Below are 22,691 nucleotides of genomic sequence, written 5' to 3'. Positions count from 1 at the left end.
CGTGTTTGTCAAAAGCTGTGTTAGGTCGAAATCTACTTCGCTGTGTTGTCGCTTGATCTATTCTCGAATATCCGATATGATCCTATGGGTCTAGCATCCATTTTCTGACTCCTTACACCTTTCTTACCATTCATCGGTAGTTTGAATTTGTGTGAACTGCCACCGACGGGCAGGAGTATCTCCGGTGAGATACGCCCCATAGTCCTTCTTTCATCAATCAATCAATCATATCAATCGGGATCATTGCTGCTATCACGCAGGTTGTCCTTATACGATACCCTGCTCCAATGTTTCTCTTATTTATTGTATTATCCAGGGCATCTGTCTACACTGAGGCTGTATATAATAGGATCGAACTGGCCACCCTCGAAATAAGGAGTCGAGGGCTCGGTCTTGGGCCACGGATATTTGAGAGCATTCTCGCAATCAGTGCTCCGGTATTATATGTCTTTGTGGCTTCATAATCCACTTGTGATTTGAAATTCAGTCTCTGGTCAATCATTACCCCTAAGTACTTGAGCACAAGCTGTATTGTTTGTGTTCCAATTTTGATTTTCATGGATGTGCACTTTCTCCGCATGGTACTACTTCCGTCTTATGTTCTACAAGCAATAGACCAGCATTCTTCAATCAGGACCTAATCTCATAGACTGCTTCATTCGCATAAAGGTCGACTTCCCCGAGGAGGAGTACAACGACCGTTACACCAATGTCGTCGGCGAAACCAATAGAGGTACACCAGTAGGAAGGTCCCATTCAAATTTAGTGTGATCACTGAACAGCTTTTATCCTCGTATAGTGTATAGTAACAAAGTTACAATAGCTCAAAGTTGACTTTACCGTGTAAATTTACTGCAACTAAATATCAATATCACACTAAAGTGGGTAGTCAGACATGCTAAATGCGTATCAGGCTACGTACAAATGGGATAGGTCTACATTCAAATATACTGACAGAAGAAGCAAACAAAACCTTTCATACCTGGAGCGCCCAGTTTCCGGTTTCCCGATTTGTTTAAGACATATGGTAAATGCCTCGGCAAACATTTGGCACTACTTCTACTGCTGCCCTGAGAGCTTTGTTGAGCATGCCATCCAAGCCAAGTGCTTGTTTCCAGCTATTTTTTTTTTCGCGACTTCTAGGACCTCTTTCTAATTTACCAAGGGAACTTCGTTGGTGTTCATCTCGTCAGTGGAAAGTTTGTTGGTACTCAAGATTTTTGGAAAACAAGTGCAATAAGCAGTTCAGGGGAAGAAATTCGTGGAAAGCGTTTGCCTTCGATTTTCGACATTATTTTCTTGTAGGTGCAAGTGGCAATTTTTTTTTACAATGCACTGTGTATCCGCACGCTCCTGAACGAGAAAATCTGTTGCGGTCAGAGTTGGATGGGGGAGGACAAGGACAATGATTAGTACTTTCCGAAGTCAGTATTAGTTTTGACATTGGTTGTAAAGGATTGCTTGAAGGACCCGTTCTCAGAATCAGTTTAAACAAAGTTAATAATAGTTTATTACCATATTTATTGTAAATAGATTTCTTGGAAATTGCCTGGGAATGTAATTTCTTCCGAGCCTCCTTATATTCTACATGCAGCTGCTCATGTACAGATCGGTTACTGTTTCGACGATTGCGTCTTTCTCCGACTTCAGATTTGCACGAAAGTTTCGAACTCGCTTCTGGGATACAATACACCTTGGCATCGACGCGGCACATGCCCACCGTAACTTTTCGCCGATCTGTAAGGCTTTATCATCTGCGTTTGCCTTCTAGCACTGTGTTTTACTGCAAAAGGTCTTTGATTCGTCAAACTTATTGGTTGCCTATTTCTCAGCTGTCTTCTGGGACAAATTCGTTTTTGTAGGCTGTATTGTTTTAAAGATGATGGTCTGGTGGTCACTATGTGTATATTCTTCGCTGGTGTACCATATCGTTTCCCAGTTGTTCCATTCTTGAGCCCATGCGTTGCAATTGCCAGCTATTATCTTAGGGCTATGGTCATTTGCATCCATTGCTAGCCTCTCCACCATAGATTTGAACTCCTCTTTCTTAAGGCTTGGTGCCACATAGCAACTGTGGATATGCAGGGTGCGGCAGCATAACTTCCTTTTTTAAAATGCGCGCCACTCAGTTAGTTGATGTCATAGCGGAGCGCTAGTGGTCTCGTTCAAGAGGGGATACTGTAAAGTTTTGTCCCGACACGGTTCAGTCGCCATCATGCGTTGGAATAGTGAGAAGCGTGCCTTTGCCGTTGAGGTTTACTTTTCAAGTGGATGTTCGGTTATTGCAACACAGCGTGCATTTCGGAATCGCTTTAATTTAGCCTCGTTGGCTCCCGTCCCAGACCGCAAATCAATTATTACATGGGTCACTACATTCAGACAAACTGCAAGTGCGGCAAAAGGAAGAGCTGGAGTCCCTCGGCCCGTTAGATCACCTGAGAACATTGAAGCAGTGAGAGCGTCAATGTTGCGATCGCCACGGCGTTCTGCGCGCAAACACGCATCTGCCCTTGGACTATCCGATCGTTCTGTGAGAAGAATTCTTCGTGATGATCTTCATTTTCATTCCTATAAGATGGCGATAGTGCAGGAACTTTCAGAACGTGACTTCAATTCTCGGATGAACGCGTGTGAGTTTCTTCTTGATGTCGTTCCCGAGGGTGCTATTGTTTTTTTTAGCGATGAAGCCCATTTTCATTTGTGTGGGTCGGTTAACAAACAAAACATGCGCTACTGGGCTGACACCAACCCTCGAGAATTGCATCAAAAGCCTTTGCATTCACCCAAAGTCACAGTGTGATGTGCAATTTCCTCAGCTGGAATTATTGGTCCCTGGTTTTTTGAGGAATATGAGGTTACAGTGACAGTGAATTCGGACCGGTATGTAAACATGCTACAGAATTTTCTTTTCCCAAGGCTAGAAAATTTGGATTTGGGGGACACTTGGTTCCAACAAGACGGTGCAAGAGCACACACTTTCTAGAGCGCCTTATCTCAATTAGAGGCGATTTGGAATGGCCGGCACGCTCTCCTGATCTGTCCCCTTGTGATTTTTTTCTATGGGGATTTTTGAAATCCCGTGTTTATGTGAACCGTCCAAGAAGCCTACAAGATTTGAAGACCAACATCCAAGAAGAAATTGCCAACATAACACCTGCTATGCTAACAAGAGTCATGACAAACGCCAGAAATCGGTTTACGCAATGTATGGAGAATGGGGGACGTCACCTAACAGATTTGATCTTCAAAACAATGTAAATAAAAACTTTAGACATGTACCTACATTATAAAAAATAAATAAATATTTTCCGATGCATGCAATAGTTTTTATTGAGTTTTGAAAAAAGGAAGTTATGCTGCCGCACCCTGTATATTCCACCAATCTTTCTCTCCACATTTTGTCGCCATATGTTCAAATTCCAAGCACCTGAAACATCTGAGGATCTATCTGCTCTCACAGTCGACAAACGACCCAACCAATCCGGGCTTTACTGGCAGTGGTAGCTCTTTCGTCGCTTCAAGGGTTAGGCTTATCGATGCACTCACCTTACACTCAATAACTAGGCGATTTTTACTGACCATTGCGCAGAATGGTAAATCTCTTCATTATAATTTGTTGTTTATAATTTATTTTTCGTTACAAGTACGATTGAAATACGGGGCCCAAATGGATACTAGAGAATGAGTGGTTAGCATAAGTTACCCTCACCACTGTACGATCAAAACCTAGATTTAAAATTGCTTATTAAAACGCCCCCGCCTAATTCGGGAGTTATGTAGAGCAAACAAAGTGGACAAAGGGAAGTGATTATTGATATTTAAATTGTTATTTTTTTAAACGCACTCAGTTGATTTTACGCGACCGCTTTTCACTTTCAATCTATTCGCAACTCCGCATTGTTTTTAATTCGTTTCTTTCAGAGTTTATGCGCGAATTTATACAGCGAAGCGTCTAGTTTTAGGTTTCCCGATTTTTTCATATCTGTTTTACGTGAACTTCTTCACATTTGCTAACAACGTTGAATTCCTAGTGTGTATGCAATTAACTATAATCGATAGAGTACTTTGGAGAGCAATGTATTTGTGTATATCGATATTGAAAAGTTATTATGCAGGTTCAACTGCCGTGCACTGAAAGTTCCTCACATAGGGTAACGCAAAACCTTTCATACCTTTCGGTTTCCGGATTTTTAGTGTTAAGTTAAAGCGTAATTGTAAACTTTCTCTTCCGAGGGTAATTATCATTGGAATTCATCATGTTTATCGCTCTCATCTCTGTTTTGTGTAGCTTGGCTGCACGCTTATGTCTACTTTGTAAATTCATGTTTAGGAAGTAAATCTAGTAGTCGTTAAAAGCAAAGAAAATCTTTTAGGTAGAGGTGTCATATGAATCATTTTATTTAAAACAAACAATGAAAACATAACATTTATTGTTCTGGTAAATTATTTCCTGAAATCAACGTTTTTATGTAGCTGACGTTCTTGGTGACAGAAAAATACATGAATCAATAATTTGTAAAATAATTTTTCCAAGACATTTATAAACACATGTAAACATTGAATTAACATTAACATCAATATTTTGATTAACCCATGCTTTTATTGAAGCTCAGTGCAGCTGCCAGTTTCTTGCGGATTCGCGGGGAGGTCCATCTGGATGTGCCCGTGCTGTAAGCGCTTAAAGGACGTAGCTCTGAAGGGGATACGCCTTCGTCGACATCGTCTGCTTCCGTTTTTATTTCCATTTTTTGAACAATTAAACGCAGAAGTTGATGCTGTTGTTCCAAAACTCTACTGATTTCCTTAAGTTTTCGTTTCTGCTTTGCTATTTCTGTGTCTATGAAATCGTCGTTTGTATCGAGAGCCATATCCATTGCACCTTGAATTGACGAACCTGGTTTAGTTTATGCAGTTATAATTTAATTTGAATAGTTTTAATTTTTAAGAGAATTATAAGCCAATTGTTTTTTTTATATCAGAAAAGTTGATAATGAGTTGTTAACAAATAATCCATATCTTTTTGTGAAAATATCCATTTACGTGTAAGTTTGTATGTTAAGAGAACTTAACATCGCTGACCTCGATTCACACAAACAAGGACAACGATGCTGGTGTCATGTTCCCTGTCATCAAGCATGTCATCATCCCACGTACCGATCGACTAATGCTTCCCTACATCGTATCTGAACTCGACAAATTGGAGCGTGAGGAAGAAGATTAAAAAATAAAAAAGAAAAACGCATTGCCAAAGAAGAAGGAGCTACTCGAAGAAGAGCTGTTGCGAAGGGAGCCAACATTTTCGACGAAGGAGACGATTTTGTATTGTTCCAAGTATTTTTGTCAAGTTATTAGTTCACACGTTCAGATGTTCTTCCCACAACTCGCGAGAAATTGAAAAACTAAACCCAGTTGACAATCCCAATGTCGTTGGAATTGATCGTTGTCCCTAAACCAGTGTTTTTGATTGTTTTTTTTTTAATTTTTCATCTGAAATGTTCATTGTAATTTTATTAAGTTTTCTGTTTGTTCGAAATCGAGCGTATCCCGTTCAATTCGTTTTAAGTCAGCGCAACGTTCCGTTTCTCCTTAGACTTTAATGACTTTTAAATTTTGAAAAAAAATACACAAAGTGTAATATCTCAAAGATATTTTGACCTTAGGTCCTATAAGATTTGGGAAAACAAACACATTACTTATAGATAAGATATGAGAAATGTACTGTGTATTGATAATAATATACTGCATCAATTATAAAAGATTGTGTATGGTGCATAGTTAGTTAGTCTTAGTCTTATAGTCGATACCCTTTATAGTCGATTTAGTAACGAAATAAATTCTGTATATTTACAAAGTGTTTTATTATTATAAAACTTGCGCACCCCGTGGTCGGGGAGGTGTCCGCGAGACCATCGACATGGCAAAATTGAGAAAGCAAGTGGGATCACACTGACGGCAGCGATAAACGCTCTGAGAGAGAGTGGTTGCGAACATGTTTGACGTCCGCCTTGAGAAATGAGCGTTCGGGTATCCGCGCTGCGGTCCATATCGAACTCTAGCGTGTATGGTACCATCGTGGCTCTGCAGATCAGACCATAAAATGTATCAGCCCATGGACTTTTCTCGCGAATCCAAAAGATTGGGTTCACTGTGGGACGTAGCGGCATCTACCCGAACCGCAGCAACATGACGCCTTACAGTGTACGACCACCTTAGCAGCGATTATCTAATAGCCGCGGGCGCAGAAGTGTCGGCCCTCTCTGTTCGCAGAGCCAACAAGCATTTCCATTGGCAACTGAAATTAGCGGCTGCAAACTTCACGCCCATCACAATTCACGGCTACGGGCAGACGTGAGTGTTGGCTTGCGTAGGACTTTTTCGCGGTGCTTCATTTTAGCTGATGAGTGGTCAGTGTCCCCATATTAGGGGCAGACTTCTTATGTCACTAAGGGCTGCTGGTGGATATGCAGCATGGGTCCTGATGGTCAGCACGAAATCCTTTAAGCTCTCGAAGATATTCTCAAGACACCAATTTGTTCACCTTTCGCACTCTTCGATTTCATACAAATGACTATTGGTTGGTACAGTGTGGCGGGAACTCTACTACGAAGCTTGGACGTCCGTTTCTTTTACTTAGATCATATTCCACCGAGTTCAAGCATTTGGCACTTCTCGAGTTCGATTTTCAACGCCTCATGGCAATGGCCTAATTACCAACGTTGAAAAGTGCAAATTTCTCAAGCAGGTGAAATTTCTAGGCCATTTCATTACTCCCGATCCAGACATGGTGCTGCAGGCTGCACATGTACAGCATTGGCTTCAATTCTTGGTCTTTTAGCGAAGTCATTCGAACGTCATTTGGATCGATAAATACCAGCTTTATTACGACGATCGACATAAATCTGGCATGTGACTTATCATGTGTTTAACACTATAATTTCCGAACGACTCTGAATATCAAAAAATCGGTTTGCTCATATATAATAATAATCGTTGGCGCAACAATCCATATTGGATCAGGGCCTTGAAGTGTGTTAGAGCACTTCATTCAAGACCGTAACGGTACACTACAGAACACTGTAGGAGGCAATGTGGTCAGCATTGCGCTCGCCCGAGATTATTACCCTGATTTGACTCAGGTACTCATTCACAGCTGAGTCGACTGGTATCCGACGTCAAGTCACGATACAAATCCCACTGCCACCAGCGAGATTTGAACCGCGGCCTTCCGTATGACAACCCAGTGCTCTAACCACTGAGCTATCCGGACACTCATATATACTAAATTATATCTAGATACAATTGATGCCAAAAAAGATTCGATTCCGCGGATCCGACACCGGGATGACCCCCTAAATATACACTTATCTTCCAGTTTTGAAAAACAATTGAAGTGGTTAGGTGATGCGAAACTGAATGAATGAATTAAAAAACTCGCCGTTTTCACGGTCGATAACAATTCACTAATACCAAATTATTGAATTCGATATTTGCATAACTGTCTCCGTCTACTTGTTACTTGTTTGTTTTTACTTATTTGGCTTATCAAAATAACGGCCTCTGCTGGACTCCTAAAAATTTTAGGTTTTTTTGACTTTGACTTTTCCCACCTAGATTGATTATTCGACCTACTGTGCGTCGGTGGTAAGCTCAAGGCGGATTTCTTAAGACAGGCTTTCTTCCAGCAGGCAGACGGCACTGGAAGTAAGCGTGAGCGGTTTTAGCTGGGGGATGAAGTGCTGTGGTGGAGCGCCGGGAAGAAGACCGGACAGCCACGAGGCCGGTGTAAAAAGCTCCAATTGCTGGCCGTGAAAAAAATGACAAATTAATTTTAACTAATTTTTGGACAATTTGAAGAACGCTCACATATATTCGAATTAATATTAATTTGTGTCCGGATAGGTGAGTAGTTAGAGAATAAGGTTGTCGTACGGAAGGTGGCGGTTCAAATCTCACTGGTGGCAGTGGTATTTATATCGTGATTTGACGTCGGATACTAGTCGACTCAGCTATAAATGAGTATCTGAGCCAAATCAGGGTAATAATCTCGGGCGAACGCAATGCTGACCAAATTGCCTCCCCCAGTGTACTGCAGTGTACCAATACGGTCTTGAATAAAGTGCTCCAACACACTTCAAGGCCCTGATCCAATATGGATTGTTGCGCCAACGATTATTATTATTATTAATTTTAATTTTTTCATCCGCTCGTACTAATAAATAGTTATATTTTTGAACAAAATTATAAGCCAGTGGCATGCACGTGTACACCATCGTATTGGAAGCGTATTTTTTTTGCAAAATATAGCCTTGTTAGGTATCAAAGCAATTGATTAGCCCATTATAAAGCTGATTTTAAGTTTAATGGAGGTTGCGAGTTAGGAGAATTGAGCGTGAAAAAGTATAAACTTAAAGACGGAAGCCATTCTCAGAAATTGCAGAAACAACAAATTTGAAAAAAAAAATCACAATGACATTCCTACACGACGTTCAGGCCTGAAAATATCTCTTTCCCGAAATCTGCTCGAATAAAGCCAATATTTTCTTCGTACTATTATTAATAAAGTTATAGACGCCAAAACGTATTGGCACAATATTTTATGAACTTAAGTAAACTGTGAAATTCTACGCATACTGTGAATGGCATAATTTAGTGTAGAGTTGAAAGGGTTCTCATAGAAATTAAGAGGAGGAGGTGAAATTGTTTTCTTCGAATGTGGCCTTGGGCCTGCAGAAGGTCCTAGTTGCTGTGTTGGTAAGTGAGCGGTTAAAATACGCAGCCTTAAAATAAGGCAGGATTCATGCTCAGAAACCACTTATCCACAAAATTTCAAACAATTTGCGGTAATGCGCCTATATCTCATCCGCCTCATCCGTCTGCTTAAGTAATTAGTACATGTATTACTATATTTTGGGAACACAGTGGAAAAATCCTGTCGAAATAAAAGCATAATTTTGTAGAAATTCATGAAACTTATCAGTTTCGCGAGAATCGTAATGTAGATAAAGAAGTTATAGTAGATCAAGGTTGTGCTTTTCATGTGAATTTATTGCAGTCGTCCAGTTCTCCACTAGTTATTGTTTTGTGTTAGAATACTCTGGCGGCATTCCGCTTTTGGAGTAGGGTGATCCACAGTGAATGTTGACACGTGAGTCGTGGATGCGGTTCATGGAGCGGAAGTACACAATTGCTGAGCTCGACGGGGGGTGCTCCTCGTAACGCTTCAGATCAGAAACGCTTCAGATCAGAAATATAATTCCGTACGATAGGAAGATATTCTGGGCATACTAGGCAATACTTTCCACGTCTCGAGCTACCTTTTACGCATATCGAGGAATTATCTGAGAAAACGCACTCTGCTCTATGAGGCGCTAGAGGATGGGAGAAGGATGGTCATGGTTTCAATCTTGCACTGAAAAGAATGAAGTACTCATCCTGACTGAAAAGAAAATCGTAACCCTGTGTCTCATATCGATCGGGGAGTCGATAATCCAGTCAAAACCAACGGTTTTGGACTGACCCTCGACTAAAAGATGAGCTTTTTCGAGCAAACAAAGTAGCAGCAGACAAGGTTGCAGCTGGATTTTTGGCCTTGAGCTAACCAACGCAGACGTCATCTTCTGATGAATACAACGCAGTCTGTTTTGCTCTATGGCGCAGAGGTATGGGCTGATGCTCTTGGTAACGAGGTATATCGTGAGGTTTGCGGTGACTAGCGATTGCGGGAGTGATTCTCGTTGCCCTTCTTTCTTCCTTGTCAAAATGAGGTAAGAGGCAGATGGACTACGCAGCTCATTGGCAACTTAGATGTGTGGTTGACCCGAAACCATGGTGGGACTAACTATTTCTTTACCTACATAGCTCCTAAGTGGGCAGGGAGGTTTTCAGCACGATCTGCTGATTGTGTGTTTTGCAATGCAGTTGTGGACGACGCCTATCACATTTTTTTTATGGAAGGTGGGATGAGATTCGTCAAGATCTTTGTTTAAACACAGGCAATGCGACAAACGTTTCCAGCTAGCTCTCTGACGATGGCGAGGTGTTTAGTTACTAGTCCGACGGCGTACCGTTTGCGGGAGTCCAACATTCTGTGAGAGAGCTCATCAGTGTAGTCTATGTGTTTCAGGAAAGATAACATAGTCCATTGAACTCCTTCATCTCATCCAGCCCAGGCCATGACCCAATATGGATTGTTATGCCAACGATTATCATTATTATTATATATCGCTCTGATATTAGCTATTAGATTCTCTTCTCTTTCTCTTCTCTGCATACAATATTCAAGATATAGTTTTTGCTGCCGCTCGAAACTGATGAAAAGCAGCGGTGAGGTGGTGACTTGGACTGAACTCTAAACACTATTTTACAAAGATTCGAAGGGCGTTAATATGGCCGGTACAGGGAGATTCAGAGCGGAGACCAATCTGTTCTATGTCGATCAATCCTTCGAGTTGGTCCTTGATGCTTTTCAAGATGATTTTAGCGAACACCTTCGACAGTAAGAAGCATGCAAATATCCCTTTAGTGGCCGTTCTTACTTTTTGGAATTTTAACCAGTCAGTCAGATCTTGTAGCGTGATTTTGGGTGGCAAACTACAAGATGCACGTACATATACCGTAAACAAACGAACATTGCCTATTACACAAGATTATACTTATATATGCATGTATATAAATTGATCATATAAAACGAAATGTTTCCCTGCGACCTTCCATTCGTGTGACCTCACCCTGTTGTGGTATTGACGAATTGATATGATGACGTCATGCACGTTTTAGAATGTATGCAATTCACATAAAATATAAAAGTTTTACCTTCTATTACTTTGTTAATAATAGTTGGATTTCCTTCAAACTTCCCAGAGTTATGCCTTATGTTATCCCTCATACCACTGCCTTCTGTACTCTAGCATGAACTTAAGGGTGGTTTCGGACTAGCCATTTCCGAATAAATCTGGTGTGACAGACAGAAAGACAGATATCGACCCGATTCTAAGAAGGCTTTGTTTGACACAAAACCTTAACAATGAGGAGAATTATTTATCTATAAGAGTTTCTGGCTTTAAATTTATTAATTATGCAGTATGAATGTCAACGTGATTAACCTAGATGAAAATTTCCCTAAGTATTGAAATAACATAGAGAAGGAAAAGGTGTTCATAAGAATAGAATAATAAGTGATTCCTTACTATCTTCACTGAAGGGATTATAAAACCATTTACGAAGAACCGAATCTAAAAATCCCAATTTACACTTGGTATGGTTGGGATACTCGATTAACTCCATTTTGTCAACTTTCTCAAGCCACATTTGAGGCAGTTTTCGTTCCAGTTCAGTGTGTAGAACTACCTGAAATTAGAAAAATATACTTAAATGTGGATTACCACGTAAATCGAATTATATTGCTTTTACCTGCATAGCTAATCGCTTCAATTGAGCATTTCTCCGAACTGACTCAATATCGCCTACAGCCAAACCGATGAGCAGGTTCATCAGGAGAATGGGCATCAGAATCATAAAGAGACCTGTAATTAAGAGCAGCTATACAACACAGTAATTAAAAGATGTCCTGCAAAACAATATTATCAGATACCCAAAGATATTTATATAACTTTATTATTTCCCAGAATTTAGTTACTCCTTGATAATTATAAGTCTTGGGAGTTCTGTACAATTTCACCTTTATGCGAAGAAGAGTATTTCAACGGTCGTTGATTGTTAAGTAATTGGGTTTTGATGGCACACGAAAAACAAAAGCGATTAGTAGTATTCGGAAGACAATGCAGGAAAGGTTCCAGTTTTCTGTAGGAAGTGCCTTTTTGCTTATAAAGCAAAGTAAAGTCCAAAACTATTCCATTTGATAAAGATTTATAGTCCTTTTTAACTATACCATTTGATACAGATTTGTAGTCTGCCTGATTGTCTTACGCAATTTATTCCAAAATAACTGATCCTATTCTTAGGAAATTTGAACTAATCTCATATAATGAAAAATGTGGATAGATTTTGATTTTGGGGATTTGGGATTTCGAATATGATGCCACAATATTAGGTTAAAACGGAAAGATACCGACATAGCATTTTATGATTTGTCATTGCACAAAATGTAGCAAATTCATATAACCATTGACTGATTCTACAGATCCACTCCGTAACACTGTCTAGCAGTCATCAAAATCAGTATTCAGTGAATTCCATTCGCAAAATGCGACATGATTGAAAGGGTAACATCAGACCACCTTGGATGTAGCTAGTTTGATCTTTTCATCTTTATTGAAGAGTAGCTACGGAACACTGGCCTTGATATTCATGATGCTACTCTCGCAAAATTCTGAATCTTTCGATTACGTCCACCATTCCTAAATCTCGGTAATGATGCATTGTCTTTGTCGACTGACTCTGAATGGAGCTTTCGGAGTTTTTCTACTGGCCTTTGTCCATCCGTTTTATAATACTTTCGAATACTTTTTGTATACCAGAGTATCATTCATACGTTGCAGGTAGATACGAATGGCGGAACAACAAATTGCGAAGAAACGAAAGGTGACTAGACCGCTGGTCCTGTTCATTAAACCGACGGAGGGCTAGACGTTTGTTGAAATCTCTGTCGCTCTAAGGTTAAGGGTGAAGTCTGAACACAGTGGATCAAAAGTGAAGCAGCCAGTGAAACTCTCTGAATTAGGTAGAGAGGCTTAGTATAGGGGTTCATCCTGGGACCGGACCTCTCGAACGTTTTCGGGGTCGGATAGGGACGGCAACGGTATCACAGGTCCCAAGAATGCTCACTTTCTCCAATTCGAGCGAGAACTTGAACCATATAAGCTGGACGTTCTGGGTTTAAGCGATGTAAAATGGTGGGACTCTAGAGAGTGCTCCTCTCCCGCTTGCGGCAATGTATTTTTGTCGGTGTGGGATTGTTTCTGATGACTACCATAAGGTACGTTCTTGTAACCTGGAAGCTGGTCCAGGTTAAGGAGCATCAAAATTGTACAGTGTTATGCATCAACGAAGACTTCCGATATAGTGGAGAAGGAAGCTTTCTCCGAACGGGGCTCTGATATCACCTTGCTTAGACATATGATGGACAAGCACGGTCTTGGCGACCGCAACGGTGATGGTGGAAGGTTTGTGGATTTCTACAGCTTCCATCGCCTAGTAATTGATGGCACATTGTTCGGGCGTAGAACTTACCATAAAGTCAATTAGATTCCAACTGGTACGGTACGAGCAACCAGATTGACAACTTTACGATTTGCAGTAGATTTCGGAGTTGCCTCATGGTTTGGGGTACCAAGTGAGGTGCAGACAAAGGGATCACCTTCTGATGGTTGCTTACGTTCACTTTCGCAATGATAGAGAACTGCCACCTCCAAATTCAACTTCGACCGAAAGAGCTTGCATGTGGTCGCAAATCTTGTGATGGTCCTGTGAAGGACATTCACGGCCGACTCCACGAAAACGAGCAACTGAAGAGGTGTCACCAAATGTCATGTGCTGAATGGAGGTAAAATCCTCGGAATTTGAGGTCCAGAGCGGAGTCCACCAGGGTTACTCTGCGCTAGTGTTCTTCTTGTGTTATTGTATAGGAGCAGCACAATATTAACTTCGCTTCGGTTTATGTTGAAAAGCTCTGGAAAGTACTAATGGGTACTAAAAAAGTACTGAAAAACGACCAGAAGTACTAAGGTACTGATGAACTTCAAAAGGTACAAAATCTTTATTAAAAAAAGACAACACTGTGACCTGACCTTTGGACTGAGATTGAGGGCAATCTTTCCGATATATATGAAGACTAGAAAACTATTTATGTTTGAAACTTTCCGCTCATCCTTCTTCTATTGGAATTTGGATTCTTCAATACTTACGAGAAGACCCCGCTACCGGGATGAGGAAAAGCCTAAAGGAAAATAAAATTTGTCTTTGTACTTACTCAGAATAACGAAAGATGGAATCGCTAGCTTCAGCTGGTTATTGTAGAAAGGATTAACATAAGTGCCGACAAAATCCAATTCACCTAACATCATTGAGAATGTTCTCATCAGCGACATTGGTATATTTGAGAAAGATAGATGATTTGCTTGATCGCTGGCAATCTGAAAATTTGGCAAATTTGGTTTACAAGTTGCCGAATCACACTGAACTAAATTCCTGTCTTACCTTCGAGAGAAGTATGAAGAATGCTAATCCAAACGCAATTATTAAAATAGAGAAAACCAACAATACTTTAATCAACGTTTGGAGAATCTCAAGGAACATTACCACGTAGATCCCCACCTGAAAGGAAAACATGAAAAATATTTCAGGTTATTTATGAAAAGTGAAATGCAAACAATAAATAATAATATTTAAAGCATAGTTGTATATCTTGTGTTTGGATAGCTGAGTGGTTAGAGTACAAGGCTGTCGTACTGAAGATCGCGGTTCAAATTTCAGTGGTGGCAGTGGAATTTGTAACGTAATTCGACATCGGATACCAGTCGACTCAGCTGTGAAGGAGTACCTGAGTCAAATCAGTGTAATAATTTCGGACGAGCGCAATGCTGTCCACATTGCCTCCTACAGGATATTGTAATCGTGTAGTGTACCGTTCCGGACTTAAATAAAGTGCTCTAACGGACTTCAAGGCCCTGACCCAATTGGATTGTTGAGCCAACGATTAGTATTATTATATATACGTTTACTACTTAATAGGTAACGTACTTTGTGATTTATTAATTGTAGCAAGTAGGAGCGTGCATTGGGGCGCAAACGTTGACTGTGAACTACAAATAAGAGGGATACCAGCTTGTGCGGCCAGCCTGGAATTGTGTTATTGATAATACGTTATTAAAACAAGGGACCAACTAGCACTTTTTATTTACGTATTTCGCTTTTGGAAGCCGATGCCATGCCGAGAGCTCTAGAATGCATGCCTACTCAAAATCTTTGGATATGACATTCGGGCAAAACCTAGATTAAATGGTGGCAAAAGGGAAGTACTTCTTATAAGCAAATCATCGCAGATAGGCGGGCTTCCCTAAATGTAGTATTCCCTTTAACACAATGACTACCATCTAACCTCTTTTTAAGGTTTTGTGTAAACACAAAACCTTATTAAAATCGGTTTACTGTCTGTCTGTCTGTCTGTCTGTCTGTCCGTCACACGCATTTTTCTCGGAGACGGTTACAGAGATTGACACCAAATTTGGTAGAAAGGTGGGAACTGTGAACGCTCACACATACAGTGAATTACATCCTTTTTCGTCGAATTTAAGGGGGGGTCCCCATACATGCAAAAGGGGGGTGTAAAATTTTTTTTCATCAAATATAGTCATGTGGGGTATCAAATTAAAGGTCTCGATTAGTACTTTTCAAAGCTGATCTTAGTTTTGACATTCGTTGGAAGGGTGGGGAGCGCCGGGGGTTGAAAGTGATTACTTCTTTAAGGGGGCCATTCTCAGAAACTACCAAACCGAAAAATCTGAAAAAAATCAGGAGGCTGCCACTATATGGTGCCTAGGCTCCGAAATACCTTCCATGCCGATATCTGTTTAAATAAAGTTAATAATGGTATATTACTATAATTTTTTGTAATTGGTTAGAAACCCCCCTTAAGTTCATCCTAGTACCATGAAATTTTGCAGTGATATAGGCAATAATATAGACCATGATCTTACCAAGTTTGGTGGAAATCGCGCTATTACTAACAAAGTTATAATACGTCAAATTTGTTGCTTCTTTGAAAATTGAAGACTATGAATGTCACTATCACCCGAAAGTGGATACTCTCACATAATATATGGATATATTACGTGCTACGTATTAAGAAATACACAAAACCTTTCGTACCTGAAGCGTCCAGCTTCCGGTTTCCCGACTTGTTTGAATTTCATTGGGCACACTTCAAGTCATAAGTCTTGTTGCATTTCAACTGAATTGCACCGTGCAGTGGCAGATTTACTTTATCTTGACAATAACTTGCTCGGGCGAGAGGCATGGTTTTAATGACCGTAAAAATAAAACGAAAGAATTTTACGCTACCTCAGGCCTTTAAAACCTTTTTAAGGTTTTGTGTAAACACAAAACCTTATTAAAATCGGTTTACCGTCTGTCTGTCTGTCTGTCTGTCTGTCCGTCTGTCTGTCTGTCTGTCTGTCTGTCCGTCACACGCATTTTTCTCGGAGACGGTTACAGCGATTGACACCAAATTTGGTAGAAAGGTGGGAACTGTGAACGCTCACGCATACAGTGAGTTACATCCTTTTACATTGAATTTAAGGGGGGGTCCCCATACATGCAAAAGGGGGGTGTACATTTTTTTTTCATCAAATATAGTCATGTGGGGTATCAAATTAAAGGTCTCGATTAGTACTTTTCGAAGCCGGTCTTAGTTTTGACATTTCTTGGAAACGTGGGGAGTGCGGGGGGTTGAAAGTGATCATTTCTTTAAGGGGGCCATTCTCAGAAACTACCAAACCGAAAAATCTGAAAAAAATCAGGAGGCTGCCACTATATGGTGCTTTGGCTCCGAAATACCTTTTATACCGATATCTGTTCATATAAAGTTAATAATAGTATATTACTATAATTTTTTGTAATTGGCTGGAAACCCCCCTTAAATTCATCCTAGCGGCACGAAATTCTGCAGTGATGTAGGCTATAATGTAGAGCATGATCATACCAGGTTTGATGGAAATCGCACTATTACTAACAAATTTATAATACGTTGAAGTTGTTGCTTCTTTGAAAATTGAAGACTATCAATGTCAATATCACCCGAAAGTGGACATATGCAAATTTACATGCTACGTACTAAGAAATACACAAAACCTTTCGTACCTGAAGCGTCCAGCTTCCGGTTTCCCGACTTGTTTAAAATACTAAAACCAATAGAACTTGAAATTTTAAGATGATCTTAGGTATCTTAGATGTCTTGTTCATTATCGATTATAAAAAAACCTATTCAAGGTTCGGAAAACGAATCCTGTTACACTTTCCGGGACATATATTTCGAGTCCTTCCTCCCCTATGTGTCACCTAATATCAGAAAAAAACACCAGTTTCCAAAAGTACTAATCAAGCCCTTTTATCTGATACCCCACATGACCATATTCTGTCAAAATAAATTTTGCACCCATAATAATAATAATAAGACTGTACTTCACAGGATCATTTCTGTAGTAAGTCTTCATTAACTTTCGGGTTAAACCGAAAGAATTTACGCCCATGATTAGCGTGAGGCAGATTGCGTGTTCTATGTTTTTTACTTAGACACCAATCATCGATGATCGCTTAAATAAAAAACTCCGCCGAAGCCGGTCCCAAGCCCGGTTGTGAAAGGAGGAGGGATGGATAGCTTCAGTCTGAATGGTTGTACGCCACTGCAGCGTCTCAGGGGGTAGGTGAGGAAAGTGCAGGAACTTTGCAGCCTTGCAGATTACTCATTGAGGAACCTATCTCAACACCTGGCAGATAGGGATAAAATGCCACACCAAAAATGAGAAGAAGGAGAAATTTAAGGTCCGGTACGAATAACCGGCGGGAGTCGTCTGACTTGGTGACTGGGTCGGGCTCTCGTAATGGACAGCACGGCGTCAAAACCACTAGTCGTGGGGCGGTTCGACGTCTAGGCGCCACGACGACCAGGAGCACAGCACCGCCTGCTGCAGCTGTTTCGCCACAATCTGTGGCGACCACTTCAGCAGGTTCACGTAGGAAGCGGATGAAATGGACTGAAGAAATGAACCTCTTCATCATCCGCTCCTACTACGAAATAACGGCGGGGGCGGGTACAACACCTTACCGCCCCTTGTTGCACCAGAGATTCGTCGAGCGTTTCCCGCAATTCGCGTACGTGACTGTGCAGCGAGTCGCAGACCAGTACCGCTTTATTACTCGCAGCGACACAATCCCAGCCACCATCAGGGAGCGTGTTCGACTTGAAGTCATCGGGGAAACTTGTGACCGAGAGTCGATGGGGGCAGAGGCGGCGGAATCAACAACACCACTGCACTGCACTGCAGGTAACAGTTTCAGTACTCGCCGAAACACTCTTCTCCACTGTCCAGCTGAGGTTTCCGCTGAGCTTCGGGACGAATTCCAAAGAGCGTGTATAGAATTCTCGGATATGGATCCTTTGCATAGACCAGGTATTCCCAGGCTCTATGCATCTCCAGCAACTCCGGGAATTCTATCTCAAATCAATGATGAAATTGCATCTCGACTGTGTGCTGATATGTCGCTGCTGCAACTACAATCACTTGTGTATTGTGGTGCAGTTGCGGCTATCAGATTGCACGATCAGAAGATTCGCTTTCGTGTTATTGGTTTGAGTGACAAAAGAGATCCACCATGGAAAATTCGTCTGGAGCGTCGGCGGGACTCACTTAGGCAGAACATTGCTAGACTGATTCAGATCAGCACTGGCAGTGCCAGCCGGCCGGTGAGAAACAAAGTGCAGAGGGTTTACCGGAACTATGCCATTCCCTGTGAGACACCCATTGTTGAAATTCTGGACACACTAAAACAGAAACTTTATGTTATATGCAGTCGGTTACGACGGTATGGCGAAAGTTATTCCAGACGTGTCCAGAATGCAACATACGCGAGGAACCAGCGGAACTTTTTCAGATCTCTCAACGAATCCCAACAGAGCGCCCAGACAATACAGTTCTCGGTGACGGAAGCGAAAGAGTATTGAGATGGACTTTGGGGGCTACCTGCCCAGCATGCTGAGCACGCTGAGTGGATCACCGCCGAACGCACCCGCCATGCCAATACGCCTGGCATGAATTTTGCGGATGTTACCGAAGAGGAAGTTCGACGAGCCATAAACATCTCGAAGAACTGGAGGGGCCCAGGTCTGGATCGGGTGTAGAATTTCTGATATAAGAAATTTACCAGCGTACACAGTCGGTTGGCACGCAGTATAAATGAGGTCATGAGTCGGCCGGAGGAATTTCCACCTTTCCTCACTGCGGGGATTACCTACCTTATCCCTAAGAAGGACACGATGCAGGACCCCGCAGACACAAGACCGATCTTGCTTACCAACCCTCTACAAATTCATCACGTCCATTACTAGTGGAAGGATCAATGCGCACTTCGAGACCAACAACATTTTGTCCGAGGAGCAGAAGGGCTGCCAAGTTGGGTCAAGGACTCGGTAGTTGTAGGACAAGCAACTAGAGGCCAAAGAAACCTCTTCAGTTGCTATATTGATTATGCCAAGGCTTTCGCCAGCGTTCCGCACACCTGGCTAATCGACATCCTACATCTGTATCGCATTGATCCGAAACTAATAAAGTTTTTGGCGACAGTCATGGAAGGGTGGCATACCACCTTATCGGTGCGTACATCTGAGGGTGCTAATACCTCAAAGTCCATCCGTATACGGAGGGGCATCGTCCAGGGAGAGTGGTTGACTCCCCTTTGGTTTTGCACGGCACTGAACCCGTTTTCATGGCTACTGAATGATGCTAGAGGGCATGATTTTGCAATAAAGCATGGTCCACGTGCTAAGTGCGAACTGACACACTTGATGTACCTAGATGACATCTAGCTGTATGCTGGTACTGACAACCATTTTAGAAGTCTGTTGCGAATAATCGACATGTTCAGCCGTGATATTCGGATGGAGTTTGGATTAGATAAGTGTCGAATCCAAGCCATCCGCAAAGGTCATCACAGCCGCATGCCGGACATAGCATTGGTGACCTCCACATCGAAGCTATGACCGAGATAGACTTCTACAAGTACCTAGGAATTCTCCAACGAACCCATGCTCGAGTTGGTGATCTGAAGGAAGTTCTGCTGTTCGAATTCCTGCGACGTGTAAAGTTGGTGCTGAAATCACATCTCTCGGGGAAGAATAAAATAAGTGCGTTGAATGTATTCGCTATCCCTGGCTTATGCATTCGGGATATTGACGTGGACGAAGACCGATCTGGAAAACGTCCATCGGCGGATACGGAAAACTATGTCCAAATTCCGAATGCATCATCCAAAGTCTGCCGTGGAGCGGATGAACCTGCCTTGTGACATCGGAGGTAGGGGCGTGGTTGACGTGGCGGCACAACATCATCGTCAAGTCGACTCGCTGCGCGCTTATTTTTACAGCAAAGAGTAGGCGAGTCCCTTGCATGCGGCTGTCTGTAAGGCAGACTGTGGGCTGACTCCACTTGACTTGAAGGATCGATCTTTCAATCCTCTGAGTGGGGTGAAGTCGGACCAGGAGCGGATCGATGAATGGAAGTCGAAGGCAATGCACGGTAAACACGTGAATTGTCTTTGGCAGCCATTTGTCGATTTGCATCTGTCGAACAGATGGCTGTGTGCTGGGGAGCTCTTTGCTGAGACGGAGGGGTTCATGTGTGCCATTCAGGATGGCGTGGTCGCCAACCGAGCTTATAAAAAGCTCATCATGAAAGAACGGGTGGAGAACGACCAGTGCAGAATGTGTGGTTCGGCGTTAGAGACGTTGGACCATCTCATTTCTGGCTGTACTGTTATGGCACCGGTGCAATACATCATTAGGCATAATGCTGTATGTAAGGCTATCCATCAAAACCTTGCATATAAGCATGGACTGATCACGGGAACATGTCCGGTTTACCGATATGAGCCGCAAGCAGTACTTGATAGTTCTGCTTACAGCATGTATTGGGACCGGCAAGTTCTGACTGATCGCCATACCGCACACAACAAGCCTGACGTACTGTTAGTTGACAAGTCGGGTCGCTCCGCGTATATTAATGATGTTGCTATCCCCCATAATAGCAACATTTAACGGAAATACGTGGAGAAGGAGGTGAACTATGAGCCATTGGCTCGAGAAATCAAAGAAATTTGGCGTCTCGAGCGGGTGGTTGTAGTTCTCATAATATTGTCAGCTACAGGTACTGTACCTAAATCCCTGACGGCTTCCCTTGATGTCCTGGGACTTTCGTACAGTCTGGTTCAAACCATGCAGAAGTACATCATTCTGCATACGTGCTCGATGTTGCGGGGAGTACACGACGGATTCTCCCACTGACCTACTACCGGCCACCACCACCAGCGCCACTTTAGTTAGTAGCTAGGATCGTCCGAGCCTAAATGCTTGGTACTTGGTGCTAGTATTAGGTAAAATCCGGCATCTGCCGAGATTATGATAACTCGGAAATAATAAGGTTTTTGTTTCACAGAAAATTTGAAGCAAGTCGGGATACCGGAAGCTGGGCGCTTCGGGTATAAAGGTTTTGTGTTTATCTTATGTGAGAAACTCTTTACACATGGTTTTCCATTGATAGATTGCTAAAGGGCCAAATTTTCCTTCATTAATTGCTTAACTTTTAATTTCTACATAATTACATACATATCAAAGAAATTGTTCTAAAGCATCTTCACGCATTTCTACTTTACTCCGTGCACAAAAGCACACATATAGGTACTTAAATTAAATACCGCTGGTACTAACGTACATGCATGTCTATCCTGTTGGACGCTACCAGCGAACTTTATATACACACACATGTCTGACTCGAGTAATTCATACTGGTATACAAATAACTAAAAAACCTAAAAATAAAACTAAAACGTATCCGTTCATATAAATTCACACGTCATAGAATGCAATAAATTCACGTGAAATGCCCTTCCCTTATACCATTTTGTATTTCTAGGATGAACTTAAAGGAGGTTTTTGGTATATTCCTAAAATATATTATAGTAATATACTATTATTAACTTTATGGTATTTGAGTAGATATCGGGAAGAGATGTATTTTGAGGCGAATTTTTCAGTGTTTTTGGTTGGATAGGTTCTTTCCGAGTAAATTGGGTAGGATAGACAGACAGACAGATAGAATATCTGAGGCAGCATCGATTGATTATGCGATCCATCGTGGATGTTCCCTCTCGATCGCAGCACTTCAGTCCGGAGTTTTACGGCTCCACGCTTTCAGATTTAGCTCGCATGTTATCTATCTTCCTCTAAATTCGCGAGATATCCTGACGTCTGTTTGTTTCGCAGGACCAGGGCGGACCCACGCGTAGGTATAAAAATACGTGAAGTTTTGTCAAATGACACTTGGGGGACTGAAGTGTGCATAGCACAGTGTAGAGTTTAAGTTATCATTTACTGCAAAAGGAAGTGTGTCTGGAGTGCTTTGCCCAGAAGGACTATTCCGAAGAAAGTAAAAGCTATTACCAGAGCGAGTTTTCTGTTGCCGATATTGTGATGCCCTCCATATTGCCTTTTCCTAGGAATATGAAAGGATTCAATGGACCATGTAATCTTTTCTTAAAAACCTTGGTAGCCCTGAGTTTCTTACGTTCATCAAGCTACTTTTACTTTTCTGAAAATAGCCAGATATTATGGTGCGAGATGCAGCCTAGAACTTAATTTGCGCGTTAACAACTTTCCTGGTTTGTTTGATATGTTTGGCATTGTGGTTGACAAGAGTCAACCTGGTCAGAATGTCCCAGTGTTCTAGTTTTAAGTCACAATCATCTTTGGCGGAGTCCCGATTAGTTGTTTCAATTACCAAGTAATCCTGCTTGGTAATTTTGTGGCGGAATGAACATACAGTCTTCAAAGAATGCCGTTGGACATGACATTCTAAGAATGCCGTTGGACATGACATCGGAAATTGTTTTTCCGATGTCAGAAGGAAAATAAAACAATCAATGTGGACTGACAATCTCAGACAATCATTTCTCAATTAATATATTAT

At 41.7% G+C, this 22,691-nt stretch overlaps 1 protein-coding gene and 1 non-coding gene across 2 annotated transcripts in view; one reads left to right on the top strand and one right to left on the bottom strand.

Annotated features, from left to right (window-relative positions):
- Positions 1–4,374: 4,374 nt before the first annotated feature.
- The window catches only part of LOC119648151 (transient receptor potential cation channel subfamily A member 1), a 295,897-nt gene continuing 277,580 nt past the window's right edge, over positions 4,375–22,691 (bottom strand). The window contains exons 15-19 of the mRNA XM_038049722.1: positions 14,155–14,271; positions 13,928–14,090; positions 11,410–11,522; positions 11,187–11,346; positions 4,375–4,894 (exon numbers count right to left, since the gene is read on the bottom strand). Of these exons, the coding sequence (XP_037905650.1) occupies positions 4,587–4,894; positions 11,187–11,346; positions 11,410–11,522; positions 13,928–14,090; positions 14,155–14,271 (861 nt within the window). The 3' untranslated portion in view covers positions 4,375–4,586. The remainder of the gene's footprint in view (positions 4,895–11,186; positions 11,347–11,409; positions 11,523–13,927; positions 14,091–14,154; positions 14,272–22,691) is intronic.
- Positions 17,127–17,348, top strand: LOC119650509. The gene has a single exon (XR_005249323.1). It is a non-coding gene; the product is annotated as a small nucleolar RNA U3 (small nucleolar RNA).

This window comes from Hermetia illucens, chromosome 2 (genome assembly GCF_905115235.1).
Source record: "Hermetia illucens chromosome 2, iHerIll2.2.curated.20191125, whole genome shotgun sequence".
Lineage (NCBI taxonomy): Eukaryota > Metazoa > Arthropoda > Insecta > Diptera > Stratiomyidae > Hermetia > Hermetia illucens.
Note: the sequence above shows the minus strand (reverse complement) of the source record. Positions and strands in the feature narration are given on the sequence as shown.